Source organism: Sciurus vulgaris (genome assembly GCF_902686455.1).
Source record: "Sciurus vulgaris genome assembly, chromosome: 6".
NCBI classification, from domain to species: Eukaryota; Metazoa; Chordata; class Mammalia; order Rodentia; family Sciuridae; genus Sciurus; species Sciurus vulgaris.
In genome coordinates, this window is record NC_136466.1 from 118,038,492 (window position 1) to 118,057,334 (window position 18,843).

At 38.2% G+C, this 18,843-nt stretch overlaps 1 protein-coding gene and 1 pseudogene across 5 annotated transcripts in view; one reads left to right on the forward strand and one right to left on the reverse strand.

Moving 5' to 3' along the window:
* The window catches only part of LOC306664130 (high mobility group protein B1-like), a 642,241-nt pseudogene that overhangs the window by 581,694 nt on the left and 41,704 nt on the right, over positions 1-18,843 (forward strand). The window lies entirely within an intron of this gene.
* TRAPPC13 (trafficking protein particle complex subunit 13) overlaps positions 1-18,843 on the reverse strand; it is a 55,957-nt gene that overhangs the window by 29,992 nt on the left and 7,122 nt on the right. For all 4 annotated transcript variants that reach the window (XM_079144882.1, XM_079144881.1, XM_079144880.1 and 1 more), the window contains exons 2-4: positions 12,121-12,189; positions 10,779-10,878; positions 9,419-9,503 (exon numbers count right to left, since the gene is read on the reverse strand). In XM_079144882.1, the coding sequence (XP_079001008.1) occupies positions 9,419-9,503; positions 10,779-10,878; positions 12,121-12,189 (254 nt within the window). The remainder of the gene's footprint in view (positions 1-9,418; positions 9,504-10,778; positions 10,879-12,120; positions 12,190-18,843) is intronic.

Sequence of the window (18,843 nt, forward strand, 5' to 3'; positions counted from 1 at the left end):
CTAAGAAAGAAAATAAAGTCAAAAGCAAAAATTACTTAAGTAGAGAACAGAAAAACATTGGATATAATTTAAGTATCTTTTTTAAAAATATACAAACCTCGAGCTAACTAACTTGAAAAACAAATAGCAAATGATCAGGGGCAAGGAACATTGAAATAAGAAATTTTTAAGAGATGATTTTGCAGACTTATATGTCAATAAATTTGAAAATCTACATTAAATGGACTATTTCCTAGAAAAATAGTTTCACAAAATTTACACTATTAGAAATAGAAAGCTTAAAGACACTAGGAAAAAAAGAGAAAATGTTATGAAGGAATTCCCCCACAAAACAGCACCAGCTCACATGATTCTGCTGTGGAATTGCATGAATTCTTTGAAGAGCAGATACTATAAATGATCCCCATATTGTTCCTAAGCACCAAAATAAAGTTAAATTTCCTAAACTTTTTACTAAGCAACTATAATATTTATACCTAAAACCTGATAAAAACATAACACAATAAAGAAAAATGCAGACCAACATCATTCTGTGTTTCTCAACATACATTCTCTTATGAGATTAAATTGCTTATGCATCTGGGTTGAATCTATGCAGACCTGTTTGACATTGCATTGCTGAATAGCTATTGTTGTTATTCCACACAATGCTGCCTTTATAGAAATTAAAATTGAAAAATAACAATAGAAATATAAATTCATGTTTTAGAATATGTATGCTATGTATTATTTGATTTTTGTAGTAATATTAAATTAAATTTATGCCTTTGCTGACATATTAATCTGGCTCATAAAAATAAATTAAATACTTACCAATACCAGTCACATGCCAAGAAAAATAGACGTTCTCAAAATTTTCTAAGTCAGACCTTTTCAAAATCAAATGCAGACACTGGTAAACTTGTTCTTTAAAAGGTCATGTAAGAGACCATCGGTTACAAGATGGCAGACTAGAGGGTGGCTGCATTTCATGTTGCTCCAGGACTCAGGATTCAAAAGAGGAGATATTGAGACACTTGGGACCAACTCAAAGCAGCCAGGTGACTCTCACCCGTGGGGAAGGCGTCCCGGATGGGACGGTGGTCCCGGAATGCAGGAAACTTTGTGAAGTAGAGCGACCCGCGAGACACCCCTCCCCCCGCTGGAGCAGTGAACTCGGACAACTGGGAGCGCCGTAAAGGAGGCCGCTCGGCACAGCGCTGGGACTCGGAGCAACCACTGGGGCTCCGGCGGCTGCCCAGGGGAGGAGTGACGAGGAGAGCTGTGTGGACTCAGGACACCGGGGCCTGCCCTGAGGAGGAGGAGGAGGAACGTGGCCGCTTGGATTCGGAGTGACTGCACCAGAGCTACAGGCGGTTGCCAGAGGAGAAGCCACACAGAGAGCTATTTGGACTCAGAACGACTGCTTCTGAACACTGGGGCCTGCCCTGAGGACAAGGAGGAGGAAGAGGAGCGCGGCCGCTTGGATTCAGAGTGACTACACCAGAGCTACAGGCGGTTGCCAGAGGAGGGGCTGCGTGGCGAGCTGTTTGGACTCAGACCACTTCTGAACCCCGGGGCCTGCCCGGAGGAGTAGGAGGAGGAGGAGGAGGAGCGCGGCGGGTCGTTTGGACTCGCAGTGACTGCAATAGCGCTCCAGGCAGCTGCTCAGAGGAGAAGGCGAGTGGTGAGTTGTTTGGACTTAAAATGACAGCTCCTGAACACAGGGGGGCTGCCTGAAGGGGAAGCGTGGTGGGTCGCTTGGTCTTGAGTAGCTGCATCAGAGCTCCGGGCGATTGCCCAGAGGACCCGTGCAGCGGGTCACGTGGATTCAGAGCCACTGAGAGCGACCGCTCCTGAACACCCGGGGGGTTATCTGGAGAAGGAGGAGGAACGGGGAGGGTCACTTCGACTCGGAGTGATTGATTGCCCAGGGCTACGGGTGGTTGGTGGGAGGAGAAGGCATGCAGTGAGTTTCTTGGACTCCTAGTGACCGCACCAGAATACTGGGCGGCTGTCTGGAGGAAGAGGCGTGTGGCGGGTCTCTGGGACTCAGAGCAATTGTTCAGGGCCCCAGGTGGCTGCTCAGAGGAGGGGCCGCATAGCCAGGCAATTAGGTGCAGAGTAGGGTCCCAGGATCTAGGAGGCTTCTTGGTGGAAGAGCCGCACAGAGACAGGCTTAGGGCGGAGCGAAGGTTCCAGGCCTGCAGGCAGATTCTCTGAGGAGGGGCAGCCTGAGGAGGGGCAGCCTAAGGAGATTCATCTGTGAAGGGTGAGGCTCCCAGGCCCAGGAGGTAGGGCCGGGCCCCTGGGAACTTTGCAGAGGAAGACAGCCCAGCCCAGGCGGTAGCTGTAAATTGAGGGGAACCTCTAGGAGGGAACTGACCAGCGAGACCTCCCCACCGGGTGAGTCTTCCCTGCTGGGTGAGGTTTCCCCACAAGGACGGTAAAACCAGAGACTTAGGCCCAAACAGGCCTTGCCTCAGCCCGCAGCCTAGGTCCCCTTTGGATGACCATTGGTCAACAAGTGGAGGCACCTCTGCCCACTAGCAGGGATTATACCCCACCTGAAGGACACCACTCCTAGAGAGGCAGCTTCCTTGTGGAGCACCGCATTATCAACTTCCTCCAAGACTTCAGCCTACTGAAGGCTAAGGGGGTATATATATAGAAATCTTCAGGGACATTGTAAGTCAATAGAGGAAATCTGCAATATCTCAGCGGTCCACTGATACCTGAACAATATGAGAAAACAAGGAAAGAAAATGCTGCAAACAAATCTAGATGTTACATCAATAAAACCCAATGACAGCATGGCAGAAGAAATGACAGAAAAGGAGTTCAGAATGTACATAATTAAAATGATCAGAGAAGCAAACGATGAGATGAAAGAGCAAATGCAAGCATTGAATGATCGCACCAATCGACAGTTAAAAGAGCAAATACAGGAAGCAAAAGATCATTTCAATAAAGAGTTAGAGATATTGAAAAAAAAACAAACAGAAATCCTTGACATGAAGGAAACAATAAACCAAGTTAAAAACTCCATAGAAAGCATATCCAATAGGATAGAACACCTGGAAGCCAGAACCTCAGACATTGAAGACAAAATATTTAACCTTGAAAACAAAGTTGAACAAACAGAGAAGATAGTAAGAAATCATGAACAGAATCTACAAGAACTACGGGATATCATGAAAAGGCCAAATTTAAGAATAATTGGGATTGAGGAAGGCCTAGAGAAACAAGCCAAAGGAATGAACAATTTATTCAATGAAATAATATCAGAAAATTTCCCAAATCTGAAGAATGAAATGGAAAATCAAGTACAAGAGGCTTATAGGACTCCAAATACACAAAATTACAACAGACCCACACAAGGCACATTATAATGAAAATACCTAACATACAAAATAAAGACAGAATTTTAAAGGCTGTGAGAGAAAAGAACCAAATTACATTCAGGGGGAAACCAATACGGATATCAGCAGACTTTTCGATCCAGACCCTAAAAGCTAGAAGGGCCTGGAACAACATTTTTCAAGCCCTGAAAGAAAATGGATGCCAACCAAGAATCTTATACCCAGCAAAACTTACCTTCAAATTTGACGATGAAATAAAATCCTTCCATGATAAACAAAAGCTAAAAGAATTTACAAAAAGAAAGCCAGCATTACAGAACATTCTCAGCAAAATATTCCATGAGGAAGAGATGAAAAACAAAGAAGCAAATCAGCAAAGGGAGGAATTATCCCAAAGGAATTGTCAAATAAAGGAGGAAACAAGTTATATCAAACAAATAAATAAATAAAATTTAAAAAATGAACCAAATGACCGGGAAAGCAAATCATATCTCTATAATAACCCTGAATGTTAATGGCCTGAATTCATCAATCAAAAGACATAGACTGGCAGACTGGATTAAAAAGAAAGATCCAACAATATGTTGCCTGCAAAAGACTCACCTCATAGAAAAAAATACCCATAGACTAACGGGGAAAGGATGGGGAAAAACATACCATGCACATGGACTCAGCAAAAAAGCTGGAGTATCCATCCTCATTTCCGATAATGTGGACTTCAAGCCAAAGTTAGTCAGAAGGGATAAAGAAGGTCATTTCATACTGCTTAAGGGAAGCATAAATCAGCAAGATACAACAATCATAAACATCTATGCCCCGAACAGTGGCTCATCCATGTATGTCAAACAAATCCTTCTCAATTTCAGAAACCAAATAGATCATAACACAATAATATTTTAACACGCCTCTCTCACCACTGGACAGATCTTCCAGACAAAAATTGAGCAAAGAAACCATAGATCTCAATAACACAATCAATAATTTAGACTTAACGGACATTTATAGAATATACCATCCAACCAAGAGCGAATACACTTTCTTCTCAGCAGCACATGGATCCTTCTCTAAAATAGACCATATATTATGCCACAAAGCTAATGTTAGCAAATACAAGAAGATAGAGACACTACCATGTATTCTATCAGATCATAATGGATTAAAGTTAGAAATAAATGAAAGAGTAAAACATAGAAACTATTCCAACATCTGGAGATTAAACAATATGCTATTATATGATGAATGGATAACAGAAGATATTAGGAAGGAAATTTAAAAATTCTTAGAGGTAAATGAGAACAAAGAAACATCATATCAAAATCTCTGGGACACTATGAAAGCAGTACTTAGAGGGAAATTTATTTCATGGAGCGCATTTAATAAAAGAAGTAAAACTCAACAAATAAATGACCTAACACTACAGCTCAAAGCCCTAGAAAAAGAAGAACAGAACAGCACCAAAAGTAGTAGAAGACAGGAAATAGTTAAACTCAGAGCTGAAATCAATGAAATTGAAACAAAAGAAACAATACAAAAAATTGACAAAATAAATAGTTGGTTCTTCGAAAAAATAAACAAAATTGATAAACCTTTAGCCACACTAACAAAGAGAAGACGAGAGAAAACCCAAATTACTAAAATTCGGAATGAACAAGGAAATATCACAACAGACAGGATTGAAATACAAAACATAATTAGAAGCTATTTTGAAAATCTATACTCCAACAAAATAGAAAATTTCGAAGACATCAACAGGTTTCTAGAGACATATGAATTGCCTAAACTGAATGAGGAGGACATAAACAATTTAAATAGACCAATTTCAAGTACTGAAATAGAAGAAGTCATCAAAAGCCTACCAACAAAGAAAAGTCTGGGACCAGATGGGTTCTCAGCCGAGTTCTACAAAACCTTTAAAGAAGAGCTCATTCCAATACTTCTCAAAGTATTCCATAAAATAGAAGAGGAGGGAACCCTCCCAAACTCATTCTATGAAGCCAATATCACACTGATACCTAAACCAGACAGAGACTCATCAAGGAAAGAAAATTTCAGACCAATATCCTTAATGAACATCGACGCAAAAATTCTCAACAAAATTTTAGCAAATCGCATACAAAAACATATTAAAAAGATAGTGCACCATGATCAAGTGGGTTTCATCCCAGGGATGCAAGGTTGATTCAACATCAGGAAATCAATAAACGTAATTCACCACATTAATAGACTTAAAGTCAAGAATCACATGATTATTTCAATAGATGCCGAAAAAGCATTTGATAAAATACAGCACCCCTTCATGCTCAAAACACTAGAAAAAATAGAGATAGTGGGAACATTCCTTAACATTGTAAAGGCCATTTATGCTAAGCCCATGGCTAATATCATTCTAAATGGTGAAAAACTGAAAGCATTCCCCCTAAAAACTGGAACAAGGCAGGGATGCCCTCTTTCACCACTTCTATTCAACATCGTTCTTGAGACTCTGGCCAGAGCAATTAGACAAACCAAAGAAATTAAAGGGATACGAATTGGAAAAGAAGAACTCAAAGTATCCCTGTTCGCTGATGACATGATTATATATTTAGAGGAACCTGGAAGTTCCACCAGAAAACTCTTAGAACTCATAAGTGAATTCAGTAAAGTAGCAGGTTACAAGATCAATGCCCATAAATCCAACGCATTTTTATACATAACTGATGAATCTTCAGAAAGAGAAATTAGGAAAACTACCCCATTCACAATAGCCTTGAAAAAAATAAAATACTTGGGAATCAATCTCACAAAAGAGGTGAAAGACCTCTACAATGAGAACTACAGAACACTAAAGAAAGAAATTAAAGAACGCCTTAGAACATGGAAAGATCTTCCATGTTCTTGGATACGAAGAATTAATATTGTCAAAATGGCCATACTACCTAAAGTGCTATACAAATTCAATGCAATTCCAATTAAAATCCCAATGACGTAACTTACAGAAATAGAGCAAGCAATTATGAAATTCATCTGGAAGAATAAGAAACCCAGAATAGCTAAAGCAATTCTTAGCAGGAAGAGTGAAACAGGGGGTATTGCAATACCAGATCTTCAACTCTACTACAAAGCAATAGTAACAAAAACGGCATGGTATTGGTACCAAAATAGAAAGGTAGATCAATGGTACAGAATAGAGGACACGGACACAAACCCAAATAAATACAATTTTCTCATACTATACAAAGGGGCCAAAAATATGCAATGGAGAAAAGATAGCCTCTTCAACAAATGGTGCTGGGAGAATTGGAAATCCATATGCAACAGAATGAAGCTAAACCCATATCTCTCACCATGCACGAAACTAAACTCAAAATGGATTAAGGACCTCGGAATCAGACCAGAGACCCTGCCGATTATAGAAGAAAAAGTAGGTCCAAATCTTCACCTTGTTGGTCTAGGATCAGACTTCCTTAACAGGACTCCCATAGCACAAGAAATAAAAGCTAGAATCAACCACTGGGATAGAGTCAAACTAAAAAGCTTTCTCTCAGCAAAGGAAACTATCAGCAATGCGAAGAAAGAGCCTACAGAGTGGGAGAATATCTTTGCCAATCATACTTCAGATAGAGCAATAATCTCCAGAATCTATAAAGAACTCAAAAAACTCTACTCCAAGAATTCAAATAATCCAGTCGACAAATGGACGAAGGAAATGAATAGACACTTCACAGAAGAAGATCTACAAGCAATCAACAAACATATGGAAAAATGTTCAACATCTCTAGTAATAAGAGAAATGCAAATCAAAACCACCCTAAGATTCCATCTCACCCCAATTAGAATGGTGATTATCAAGAATACGAGCAACAACAGGTGTTGGCGAGGATGTGGGGAGAAAGGTACACTCATACATTGCTGGTGGGGCTGCAAATTAGTGCAGCCACTCTGGAAAGCAGTATGGAGATTCCTTAGAAAACTCGGAATGGACCCTCCATTTGACCCAGCTATCCCACTCCTTGGCCTATACCCAAAGGTCTTAAAATCAGCATACTACAGAGATACAGCCACATCAATGTTCATAGCTGCTCAATTCACAATAGCCAGACTGTGGAACCAACCTAGATGCCCTTCAATTGATGAGTGGATAAAGAAACTGTGGTATATATATACAATGGAATATTACTCAGCCATAAAGAATGATAAAATTATGGCATTTGCAGGCAAATGGATGAAATTGGAGAATATCATGCTAAGTGAGATAAGCCAATCTCAAAAAGCCAAAGGACGAATGATATCGCTAGTCAGTGGAGGATGACACATAATGGGGGGGAGGGAAGGGTTAGTGTTAGGGTTAGAGTTAGGGTTAGGGAGGGGGGCAAGTATGGAGGAAGGAAGTACTGTATAGAGGGTAAAGAGGGGTGGGACGGGTGGGGGGTAGGGAAAAAATAACAGAATGAATCAAACAACATTACTCTATGTAAATTTATGATTACACAAATGGTATGCCTTTACGCCACGTACAAAGAGAGAAACAACATGTATCCCATTTGTTTACAATAAAAAAAATAAAAAATAAAAAAAATATTAAAAAAAAAAAGAGAAAAAAAAAATAAAAGGTCATGTAAGAAATATTTTAGATTTTGCAGGCCACCATGGCAACTACACAACTCTGCCACTGTAGTTGGAAAACAGCCACAGACAATACATAAACAAATGTGTACGGCTGTGCTCCCACCAAACTTCAATTATGAACACTGAAATTTGAATTTCATATTATTTCCACATCACAAAATTTTTTGTTTCTTTTCAATCATCTGAACATGAAAAATCATTCTTAGTTGAAAAATCTTATAAAACAGGCAATGGATCAAATTTGGTCCACAAGGTGTAGTTTGCCAATCCCTGTTCTAATAAAAGGCAAAGTCTCCCTCTATACATGTGTATGTACATATATGCAAAAATTTGCATCTGGCTTCTGGAAGTTGAGTGATGAGTACAACTTGGAATATTTCCTCTTCTCTTAGATTCTAAAATTCTATGATCATCTTCAAAGTCACTATAATTAAGCCTTCCTTTTTAGCGATACTCTAATGACCTAAACTCACTACTCCAAGACAGCTTTTGATTCCCTGTATAGTGAATTTTCACTTTCTTTACACTCTTTCTCTTTTGAATATATTGCAAGATGTTAATAAGTTAGCACTTCTAATCTCTTGGTTTCTAAAACTACTTCCAGAGTCTTTTAACTGGTCTCTTTCCTACAAACCATCCCATACTATGTGCTCATATCAGTCTTCCTAAAATAAAGTATGAAGACTTCTGCTCTAAAGTCCAACTAGTCAGTTGTTAAAACTGCCCACTGTTTTAAAAAATGACTTTTTTAAAAAAGGCTAAAATCTTAGGTTGGCTTTCAAAATGCGACACCATGAAGCTACCACCTTATCTCCTCTTACAAGTGAATTTTGTTTACTGCTACAAGAACACATTACGTATCCCCCTGCTTCTGATAAATATGTCTTCTACTTTTTGCTCTAAATGCTACTATTCTTTCAACACGCTCTTGCTTTTCCTTTCCTCTAATAAGACTTCCTGATTTAAACAATACCCAGTAATCTTTCTTCTTCTTTTAAATATTATGTTAATCAGATACAATAACAAAAACTTAACTGTTATTTACCTTTGACTAGTTATTTTCTCATCCAATCATCACAAACTTTGACGAGAAAATGTGTTCTGGTGTGTAGCATAATGTCATTAGATATCCATGAATGCTTGATAATGATAACTAAAAATTCCAATATCAAACATACATTTTAATGAAGTCTAAAAAATCACAGGAGAGAAGTCGGGTGTGGTTGGGCACACCTGTAATCCCACAGTGCCTCGGGAGGCTGAGGCAGGAGGATGGCAAGTTCAAAACCCGGGTCAGTAATTTAGTGAGGCTCTAAGGAACTTAGACCCTGTCACTAAGGTTCCTTCAAAACAAAACTAGAAAAAAGGGTTGGGAATATGGCTCAGTGGTTAAGTGCCCCTGAGTTAAATTGCCAGTATAGGAAAAAAATATATTAAAAATAAAATATTCCTCAAAGAAGAATGTTACTTACTTTTACCAATATGTCTTTTACAACTTGATTGCTATCATTATGAACGCTGATGTAACTGGAAAAGGTCTCTCCCAAAAATATATTTCTGTGAAAGGAAATATAATTTTAAGCAGAAATTCATTCAGGTTTTATCATAAATATTCTATTTGAGTATCACAAGGAAGCTCAAATGGAGAAAAAGTTTACTAAAGGACAGAGAAATCAGGTGAACTACTGCTTCAACATTCCTTTGTTTTCATTAGATTACTCATTCATTACCTAGTTCATTTCAAAATAAAACTTCATATATCTTGGCCCTCAACTGTTGCAAAAATTGCTAGCCTCCCTAGAAGCAATAATCAGTGAGTTCAGAGCTACCCTGAAAGTATTATGATTTGTATCTGAATAGTCTATAAAATGTCAAGTTTCTGTTTTTGAAATAACATGCTGTGAATCTCGAAGAGACCCAATTTAATTCACCTTAGAGTATTTTTGCCAATTTATTTTACTGTTCTAATAAAAGTGACCAGTGACTTTATATAACTTTATATTTTTCATATGACTATATTTGCAAGTTTTCAAGATATTAGTCAAAAACCACATTCTGTAAACTTAAAAAAAAAAAAAAAAAAAAAATCCCAGTGGCTCGGGTGGCTGAGACAGGAGTATCAAGAGTTCAAAGCCAGCCTCAGCAATAGCAAGATGCTAAGCAACTCAGTGAGACCCTATCTCTAACTAAAGTACAAAATAGGGCTTAGGATGTGGCTTAGTGGCTGAGTGCCCCTGAATTTAATCCCCAGTATCCCCATCACAAAAATGAAATACCTAAAATGCTCCTTTTTGTCTCAAAATTCTTTTTAGTTGCAAATTACTACCTCATTAGTAATCCAGGATAAGAAAATACCTAAGAACAAGAAAATAAGAAAAAGATTCAGAGTTCCTAATTAGATAACAAGTCTGATAACTTCTGTTGGGAGAAGTCTGTAAGGCTGAAATAGACATCCGATCAAATTAATTAAAAACCAGATTTTTTTTTCCCCCTCTCTTCTTGGCAGCACTTAGGATTGAACCCAGGACTTGGTGCATGTCAGGCAAGCAGTGTATCACTGAGCTACATTCTCAGTCCTAAAAAAATACAGTAAGAGTTAAACAAGAAAGTTAAAATGCTAATATCCTAGGAACAACTATTAACATATTTTGGTATGTACCTCTTTTTTAAAAAAAGAAAGAAAACTAGAATTACATAGTACAATTTTTATCACTTTTTCCTACTTAAATGTATTTTGAGCATTTTTCCATTCCATAGTTATTTTTTGAAAACATGATTTGTAATTTTCTTTAAGGTATTGTTGCATGTTTCATTTGAATGTATCATTTTTACCCGAAATTTTGAGGTAAAGTCAACATTTCTCCCAACATTAAAATTTCTGCACCATGTACAGTTGAAGGATCATCTCTCATTAGTTGGTTGAAGAGATCTCCTATAACAAGAGAAAAAACAGGAAGTTCTAACATCTTTTTAATAAGTATTAAATAACGAAATAGCTGGAATCGTAGTAGAATAAATCAGACATTATTACCCTATGTGCATATATGATTACATGACCTGTGTAACTGTCTACATCATGTAGAAGCAGAGAAATGAGAAGTTATACTCCATTTATGTATGATGTGTCAAAATGCATTCTACTGCCACATATAACTAATTAGAATAAAAAATAAATAAAAATAAAAACAAACCAACCATCAAAAACATTAAAAAAAAAAATACTTGGAGGCCAGCGTAGAGCTTAGTGTAGACTGCTTGCTTAGCATGTGTGACGTATTGAATTTAATCCCCAGTTCTGTAAAAAGATAAAGAAAAAATAGTTGGAAGAAATATTTAAAATAAATAATTTTGCCATTCATGGTGGTGCATGCCTGTAAACCCAGCTATATGGGAGGCTGAGAAAGAATGATCACAAGTTCAAAGCCAGCCTCAGCAACTTAGTGAGACCCTGTCTCAAAATAAAAAATAAAAAGGACTGAGAAAGTGCCCCTGGGTTAAATCCTCAGGATAAAAAACAAACAAATAAATAAAAAGAGGGCTGGGGATGCAGCTCAGTAGTAGAGCACCCCTCGGTTTAATTCTCAGTTCCAGGAAAAAAAAAAAAAAAAAAAAAATCTCAACCAAAATTCTATTTTTAAAAATCTAATTTTTAATCTTTTAAAAATGACATAATATTTTTACTTATTTATGAGCTACTGTGTTGTAATTCAAAACACAAATATAATGTGTAATATCATTTGTAATCTTTACTAAAGCAAAGCATGTAAAAAAAATCTGATCTCACAGAATGAACACTTAGAAACAAAGGAAAATATAGGTCATGAGTTACACTACACAAAGCACCAACAATTCTCTATAATGAGAATCATATATATATATACACTAATAGAAAACCTGAGAGTAAAGGCAATATTTTAATAGTGTTTCGAATAAGAATGTATCTTTGTTTAAACTAAAATAAAACTGTCTTTTTACCATAGGTTATCAATAGTACCTTGACTTGTAGATCGTAAATGAGGCCAGCAGATGGTCACATGGTATAAACAGGCAATGAAGAATCCAAAAAAGGGCTAACATAAGAGTGGCAAGGCTAAGCGTATTGCAAGATAATGTAGGCAACCCACGTTTCAACTTTTCCTTAGGTGCAATCAGGTTAAGCACATGCTATACATACCAGGTAAGTCTTTCTCTTCACATGTTACTGGAATATTGGTGAATAAAGTAGGCTTAGTTAACCGCATCACTGTGAATTAAGAAATAAACAAAATATTAGTAATGCTTTGGGCTAATATTCTCAAGTCTAATGTATAATATTCATTAATTTTATGCTAATATAAAATACAATCTAAATATGCTTCCTAAGATTATCATAATTTTACATATGAGAAGAGTAATTTTTCTTTGCAATTTATGCATTACAAAAACTAAATTCAAAGATAACACACATTCATTATAATACTAGAAAAGAATTTCAAAGCTAAAAGTAATTAGAAACACAAGACTTTAAAAAAAATCAAAAGTGACTTCACCCAAAACTACTATCAAAATATTAACTGATATTCGTCTTGTGGGGACACAAGGCTAGATAAACTATTTTGATTGGGAAGTAAAAATTTTATGTCTTTAAAAGAATCTTTGTGTGGGGCTGGGGTTGTAGCTCAGTGGTAGAGTACTTGCCTAGCATGTGTAAGGCACTGGGTTCGATTCTCAGCACCATGTATAAATAAATAAAACAAAGGTCCATCAACAACTAAAAAAGGGGACAATCCAAGATGGCAGACTAGAGGGTGACTGCATCTCCAGTCGCTCCAGAACCCAGGATTCCAGAAGGGGAGGCACTGAGAGACACTCGGACTAAAATAGAACCACAGGGTGAGTCTCCCCCACCCGGTGAAGCTCGGCCCAGGCAGCAGGCCAGGATTCGGGTGGCTTATTAGTAGGGCAGTAGGGCAGGGCAGCTAGAGTCTTCCCCAAGCAGCCCTGAGCATTCCGGTGGTGGGCTCCTGCCACAGGGCCAGATTCTCCAGCTTCTCGAGCAGGGCCCCCAGTGAGAGCCCTTCTGCACAGAACCAGCTCCAAGTCCCTGAGCCAGCGCGCAGCGAGGTTGCTTCAGAGACCACGACAGGGCAGCCAGGAACTTCCCCAAACAGCCTGGCTCCCTCCAGTGGAAAGCGACTTTCTAGGCTAGCTTCTCTGAGCAGACCGCCCAGTGAGAGCCTTTCTACACAGAGCCAGCCACAAGTCCCCGAGCCAGCAGAGAGCTCCAACCCGCAAGCAGCCTCTGGGACCAGGGCAGGGCAGCCAGAGACCTCTCCAGGCAGCCCTATCCCGTCTGGCCGCAGGCTTTTTCCACGGGGCAATCCAAGATGGCGGACTAGAGGGTGACTGCATTTCTAGTCGCTCCAGAACCCAGGATTCAAGAAGGGGAGGCATTGAGAGAGTAGGACTAAAATAGAGCCACAGGGTGAGCCTCCCCCACCTGGTGAAGCTCAGCCCTGGCGGCAGGCCCGGATTCAGGCAGCTTATTAGAGTAGGGCAGGGCAGCTAGAGTCTTCTCCCGGCAGCCATGCGCACTCTGGCAGTGGGCTCCTCCCACACGGCCAGCTTCACGGAGCAGGCACCCCAGTGAGAGCCTTTCCACACAGAGCCAGCTCCAAGCCCTGGAACCAGTAGCCTGCTAGGGGCAGCTTTCCTGGGAAGCACTGCATTATCAAGTTCCTCCAAGAATTCAGGCTACTGAAGGCTGGGAAGTGATACATTGGAAATCTACAGGGACACTATAAGCCAATAGAGGAAATCTGCAATATCACAGAGTCCCACTGATATCTGACCAATATGAGAAAACAAGGTAAGAAAATGTCCCAAACAAACCTAGATACTATATCAATGAAACCCAATGACAGCATAGCAGAAGAAATGTCAGAAAGGAAGTTCAGAATGTACATAATTAAAACAATCGGAAGCAAACGAGGAGATGAAAGAGCAAATGCAGGCACTGAAGGAGGAGATGAAAGAGCAAATGCAGGCATTAAATGATCACACCAATCAACAGTTAAAAGAGCAAATACAGGAAGCAAGAGACCATTTCAATAAAGAGTTAGAGATACTGAAAAAACAAACAGAAATCCTTGAAATGAAGGAAACAATAAACCAAGTTAAAAACTCCACAGAAAGCATAACCAATAGGATAGAACACCTGGAAGACAGAACCTCAGATATTGAAGACAAAATATTTAATCTTGAAAACAAAGTTGACCAAACAGAAAAGATGGTAAGAAATCATGAACAAAATCTACAAGAATTATGGGATATCATGAAAAGGTCAAATTTAAGCATTACTGGGATTGAGGAAGGCTTAGAGAAACAAACCAAAGGAATGAACAATCTATTCAATGAAATAATATCAGAAAACTTCCCAAATCTGAAGAATGAAATGGAAAACCAAGTACAAGAGGCTTATAGGACTCCAAATATACAAAATTACAACAGACCCACACCAAGGCACACTATTATGAAAATACCTAACATACAAAATAAAGACAGAATTTTAAAGGCCGCAAGAGAAAAGAATCAGAATACATTCAGGGGGAAACCAATAAGAATATCAGCAGATTTTTCAACCCAGAAACTAAAAGCCAGAAGGGCCTAGAACAACATTTACCAAGCCCTGAAAGAAAACGGATACCAACCAAGAATCTTATACCCAGCAAAACTTACTTTCAGATTTGACGATGAAATAAGATCCTTCCATGATAAACAAAAGCTAAAGGAATTTACAAAAGGAAAGCCAGCATTACAGAACATTCTCAGCAAAATATTCCATGAGGAAGAGATGAAAAACAATGATGCAAATCAGCAAAGGGAGGAACTAACCTAAAGGAATAGCCAAATAAAGGGGAAACCAAATCATGTCAAAAAACAAAAATGAGTCAAATGACTGGGAATACAAATCATATCACAATAATAACCCTGAATGTTAATGGCCTGAACTCATCAATCAAAAGACATAGACTGGCAGATTGGATTAAAAAGAAAAATCCAACAATATGCTGCCTGCAAGACACTCATCTCATAGAAAGAGATACCCATAGACTAAGGGTGAAAGGATGGGAAAAAACCTACCACACACACGGATACAGCAAAATAGCTGGAGTATCCATCCTCATTTTAGATAATGTGGACTTCAAGCCAAAACTAGTCAGAAGGGATAAAGAAGGACATTACATACTGCTTAAGGGAAGCATAAATCAGCAAGACATAACAATCATAAACATCTATTCCCCGAACATTGGCTCATCCATGTACGTCAAACAAATCCTTCTCAATTCCAGAAATCAAATAGACCACAGCACAAAAATACCAGGAGATTTTAACACACCTCTCTCACCACTGGATAGATCGTCCAAACAAAAATTGAATAAAGAAACCATAGATCTCAATAACACAATCAACAATTTAGACTTAACCGACTTATATAGAATATACCATCCAATGAAGAACGAATACACTTTCTTCTCAGCAGCACATGGATCCTTCTCTACAATAGACCATGTTTTATGCCACAAAGCTACTGTTAGCAAATACAAGAAGATAGAGCTATTACCTTGTACTCTATCAGATCATAATGGATTGAAATTAGAAATAAATGACAGAATAAAAAACAGAAACTTCTCCAATACCTGGAGATTAAATAATACACTATTAAAAGATGATGGATAACAGAAGACATCAGAAGGGAAATAAAAAAATTCTTAGAAGTAAACGAGAACAAAGATATATCATATCAAAATCTCTGGGACACTATGAAAGCAGTACTTAGAGGAAGAGTTATTTCATGGGGCGCATTCAACACAAGAAGTAAAAATCAACAAATAAATGACTTAACACTACAGCTCAAAGCCCTAGAAAAAGAAGAGCAGACCACCACCAAAAGTAGTAGAAGATAGGAAATAGTTAAAATCAGAGCTGAAATCAACAAAATTGAAACAAAAGAAACAATTGGAAAAATTAACAAAATAAATAGTTGGTTCTTTGAAAAAATAAACAAAATTGATAAACCCTTAGCCACACTAACAAAGAGAAAGAGGGAGAAAACTCAAATTACTAAAATTCGGAATGAAAAAGGAAATACCACAACATACAGAAGTGAAATACAAAACTTAATTAGAAGCTATTTTGAAAATTTATACTCCAACAAAACAGAAAACCTCGAAGACATCAACAAGTTTCTAGAGACATATGAATTACCTAAACTGAACCAGGAGGATATACACAACTTAAATAAAAGCTTACCAACAAAGAAAAGTCCGGGACCAGATGGGTTGTCAGCTGAGTTCTACAAAACCTTTAAAGAAGAGCTCATTCCAATACTCCTCAAAGTATTCCATGAAATAGAAGAGGAGGGAACCCCCCCAAACTCATTCTATGAAGCCAATATCACCCTGATACCTAAACCAGACAGAGACACATCGAGGAAAGAAAATTTCAGACCAATATCCTTAATGAACATCAATGCAAAAAATTCTCAACAAAATTTTAGCAAATCGCATACAAAAATATATTAAAAAGATAGTGCACCACGATCAAGTGGGTTTTATCCCAGGGATGTAAGGTTGGTTCAACATCCGGAAATCAATAAATGTCATTCACCATATCAACAGACTTAAAGTTAAGAATCACATGATTATTTCAATAGATGCAGAAAAAGCATTCGATAAAATACAGCATCCCTTCATGCTCAAAACACTAGAAAAAATTGGGGTAGTGGGAACATTCTTTAACATTGTAAAGGCCATCTATGCTAAGCCCATGGCTAATATCATTCTAAATGGTGAAAAACTGAAAGCATTCCCCCTAAAAACTGGAACAAGGCAGGGATGCCCTCTTTCACCACTTCTATTCTACATCGTTCTTGAGACTCTGGCCAGAGCAATTAGACAAACCAAAGAAATTAAAGGGATACGAATTGGAAAAGAAGACCTCAAACTATCCCTGTTCGCTGATGACATGATTATATATTTAGAGGAACCTGGAAGTTCCACCAGAAAACTCTTAGAACTCATAAGTGAATTCAGTAAAGTAGCAGGTTACAAGATCAATGCTCATAAATCCAATGCATTTTTATACATAAGGGATGAATCTTCAGAAAGAGAAATTAGGAAAACTACCCCATTCACAATAGCATCAAAAAATAAAAATAAAATACTTGGGAATCAATCTCACAAAAGAGGTGAAAGACCTCTACAATGAGAACTACAGAACACTAAAGAAAGAAATTAAAGAAAACCTTAGAAGATGGAAAGATCTCCCATGTTCTTGGATAGGCAGAATTAATATTGTCAAAATGGCCACACTACCTAAAGTGCTATACGGATTCAATGCAATTCCAATTAAAATCCCAATGATGTACCTTACAGAAATAGAGCAAGCAATTATGAAATTCATCTGGAAGAATAAGAAACCCAGAATAGCTAAAGCAATCCTCAGTAGAAAGAGTGAAGCAGGGGGTATCGCAATACCAGATCTTCAACTCTATTACAAAGCAATAGTAACAAAAACAGCATGGTACTGGTACCAAAATAGACAGGTAGATCAATGGTACACAATAGAGGATATGGACACAAACCCAAATAAATACAATTTTCTCATACTAGACAAAGGGGCCAAAAATATGCAATGGAGAAAAGATAACCTCTTCAACAAATGGTGCTGGGAAAACTGGAAAACCATACGCAACAGAATGAAACTAAATCCCTATCTCTCACCCTGCACAAAACTCAACTCAAAATGGATCAAGGACCTCGGAATCAGACCAGAGACCCTGCATCTTAAAGAAGAAAAAGTAGGGCCAAACCTTCAACTTGTTGGCTTAGGATCAGACTTCCTTAACAGGACTCCCATAGCACAAGAAATAAAAGCAAGAATCAACCACTGGGATAGAGTCAAACTAAAAAGCTTTCTCTCAGCAAAGGAAACTATCAGTAATGTGAAGAGAGAGCCTACAGAGTGGGAGAATATCTTTGCCACTCATACTTCAGATAGAGCACTAATTTCCAGAATCTATAAAGAACTCAAAAAACTCTACACCAAGAATACAAATAATCCAATCAACAAATGGGCTAAGGAAATGAACAGACACTTCACAGAAGAAGATGGACAAGCAATCAACAGATATATGAAAAAATGTTCAACATCTCTAGTATTAAAGAGAAATGCAAATCAAAACTACCCTAAGATTTCATCTCACCCCAATTAGAATGGCGATTATCAAGAACACAAGCAACAATAGGTGTTGGCGAGGATGTGGGGAAAAAGGTGCACTCATACATTGCTGGTGGGGCTGCAAATTAGTGCAGCCACTCTGGAAAGCAGTATGGAGATTCCTCAGAAAGCTTGGAATGGAACCACCATTTGACCCAGCTATCCCACTCCTTGGCCTATACCCAAAGGACTTAAAATCAGCATACTATAGAGATACAGTCACATCAATGTTCATAGCTGCTCAATTCATCATAGCCAGATTGTGGAATCAACCTAGATGCCCTTCAATTGATGAATGGATAAAGAAACTGTGGCATATATATACAATGGAATATTACTCCGCCATGACGAATGATGAAATTATGGCATTTGCAGGCAAATGGATGAAATTGGAGAATATCATGCTAAGTGAGATAAGCCAATCTCAAAAAACTAAAGGACGAATGATCTCGCTGATAAGCGGTTGAGGACATATAATGGGGGGTAGGAGGGGTTAGCATTAGGGTTAGGGTTAGGTTTAGTGTTAAAGATAAGGAGGGTGGTAAGAATGGAGGAAGGAAGGACTGTATAGAGGGAAAGGTGGGGTGGGAGGGGTGGGAGGGAAAGGGAAAAAAAATAACAGAATGAATCAAACAAC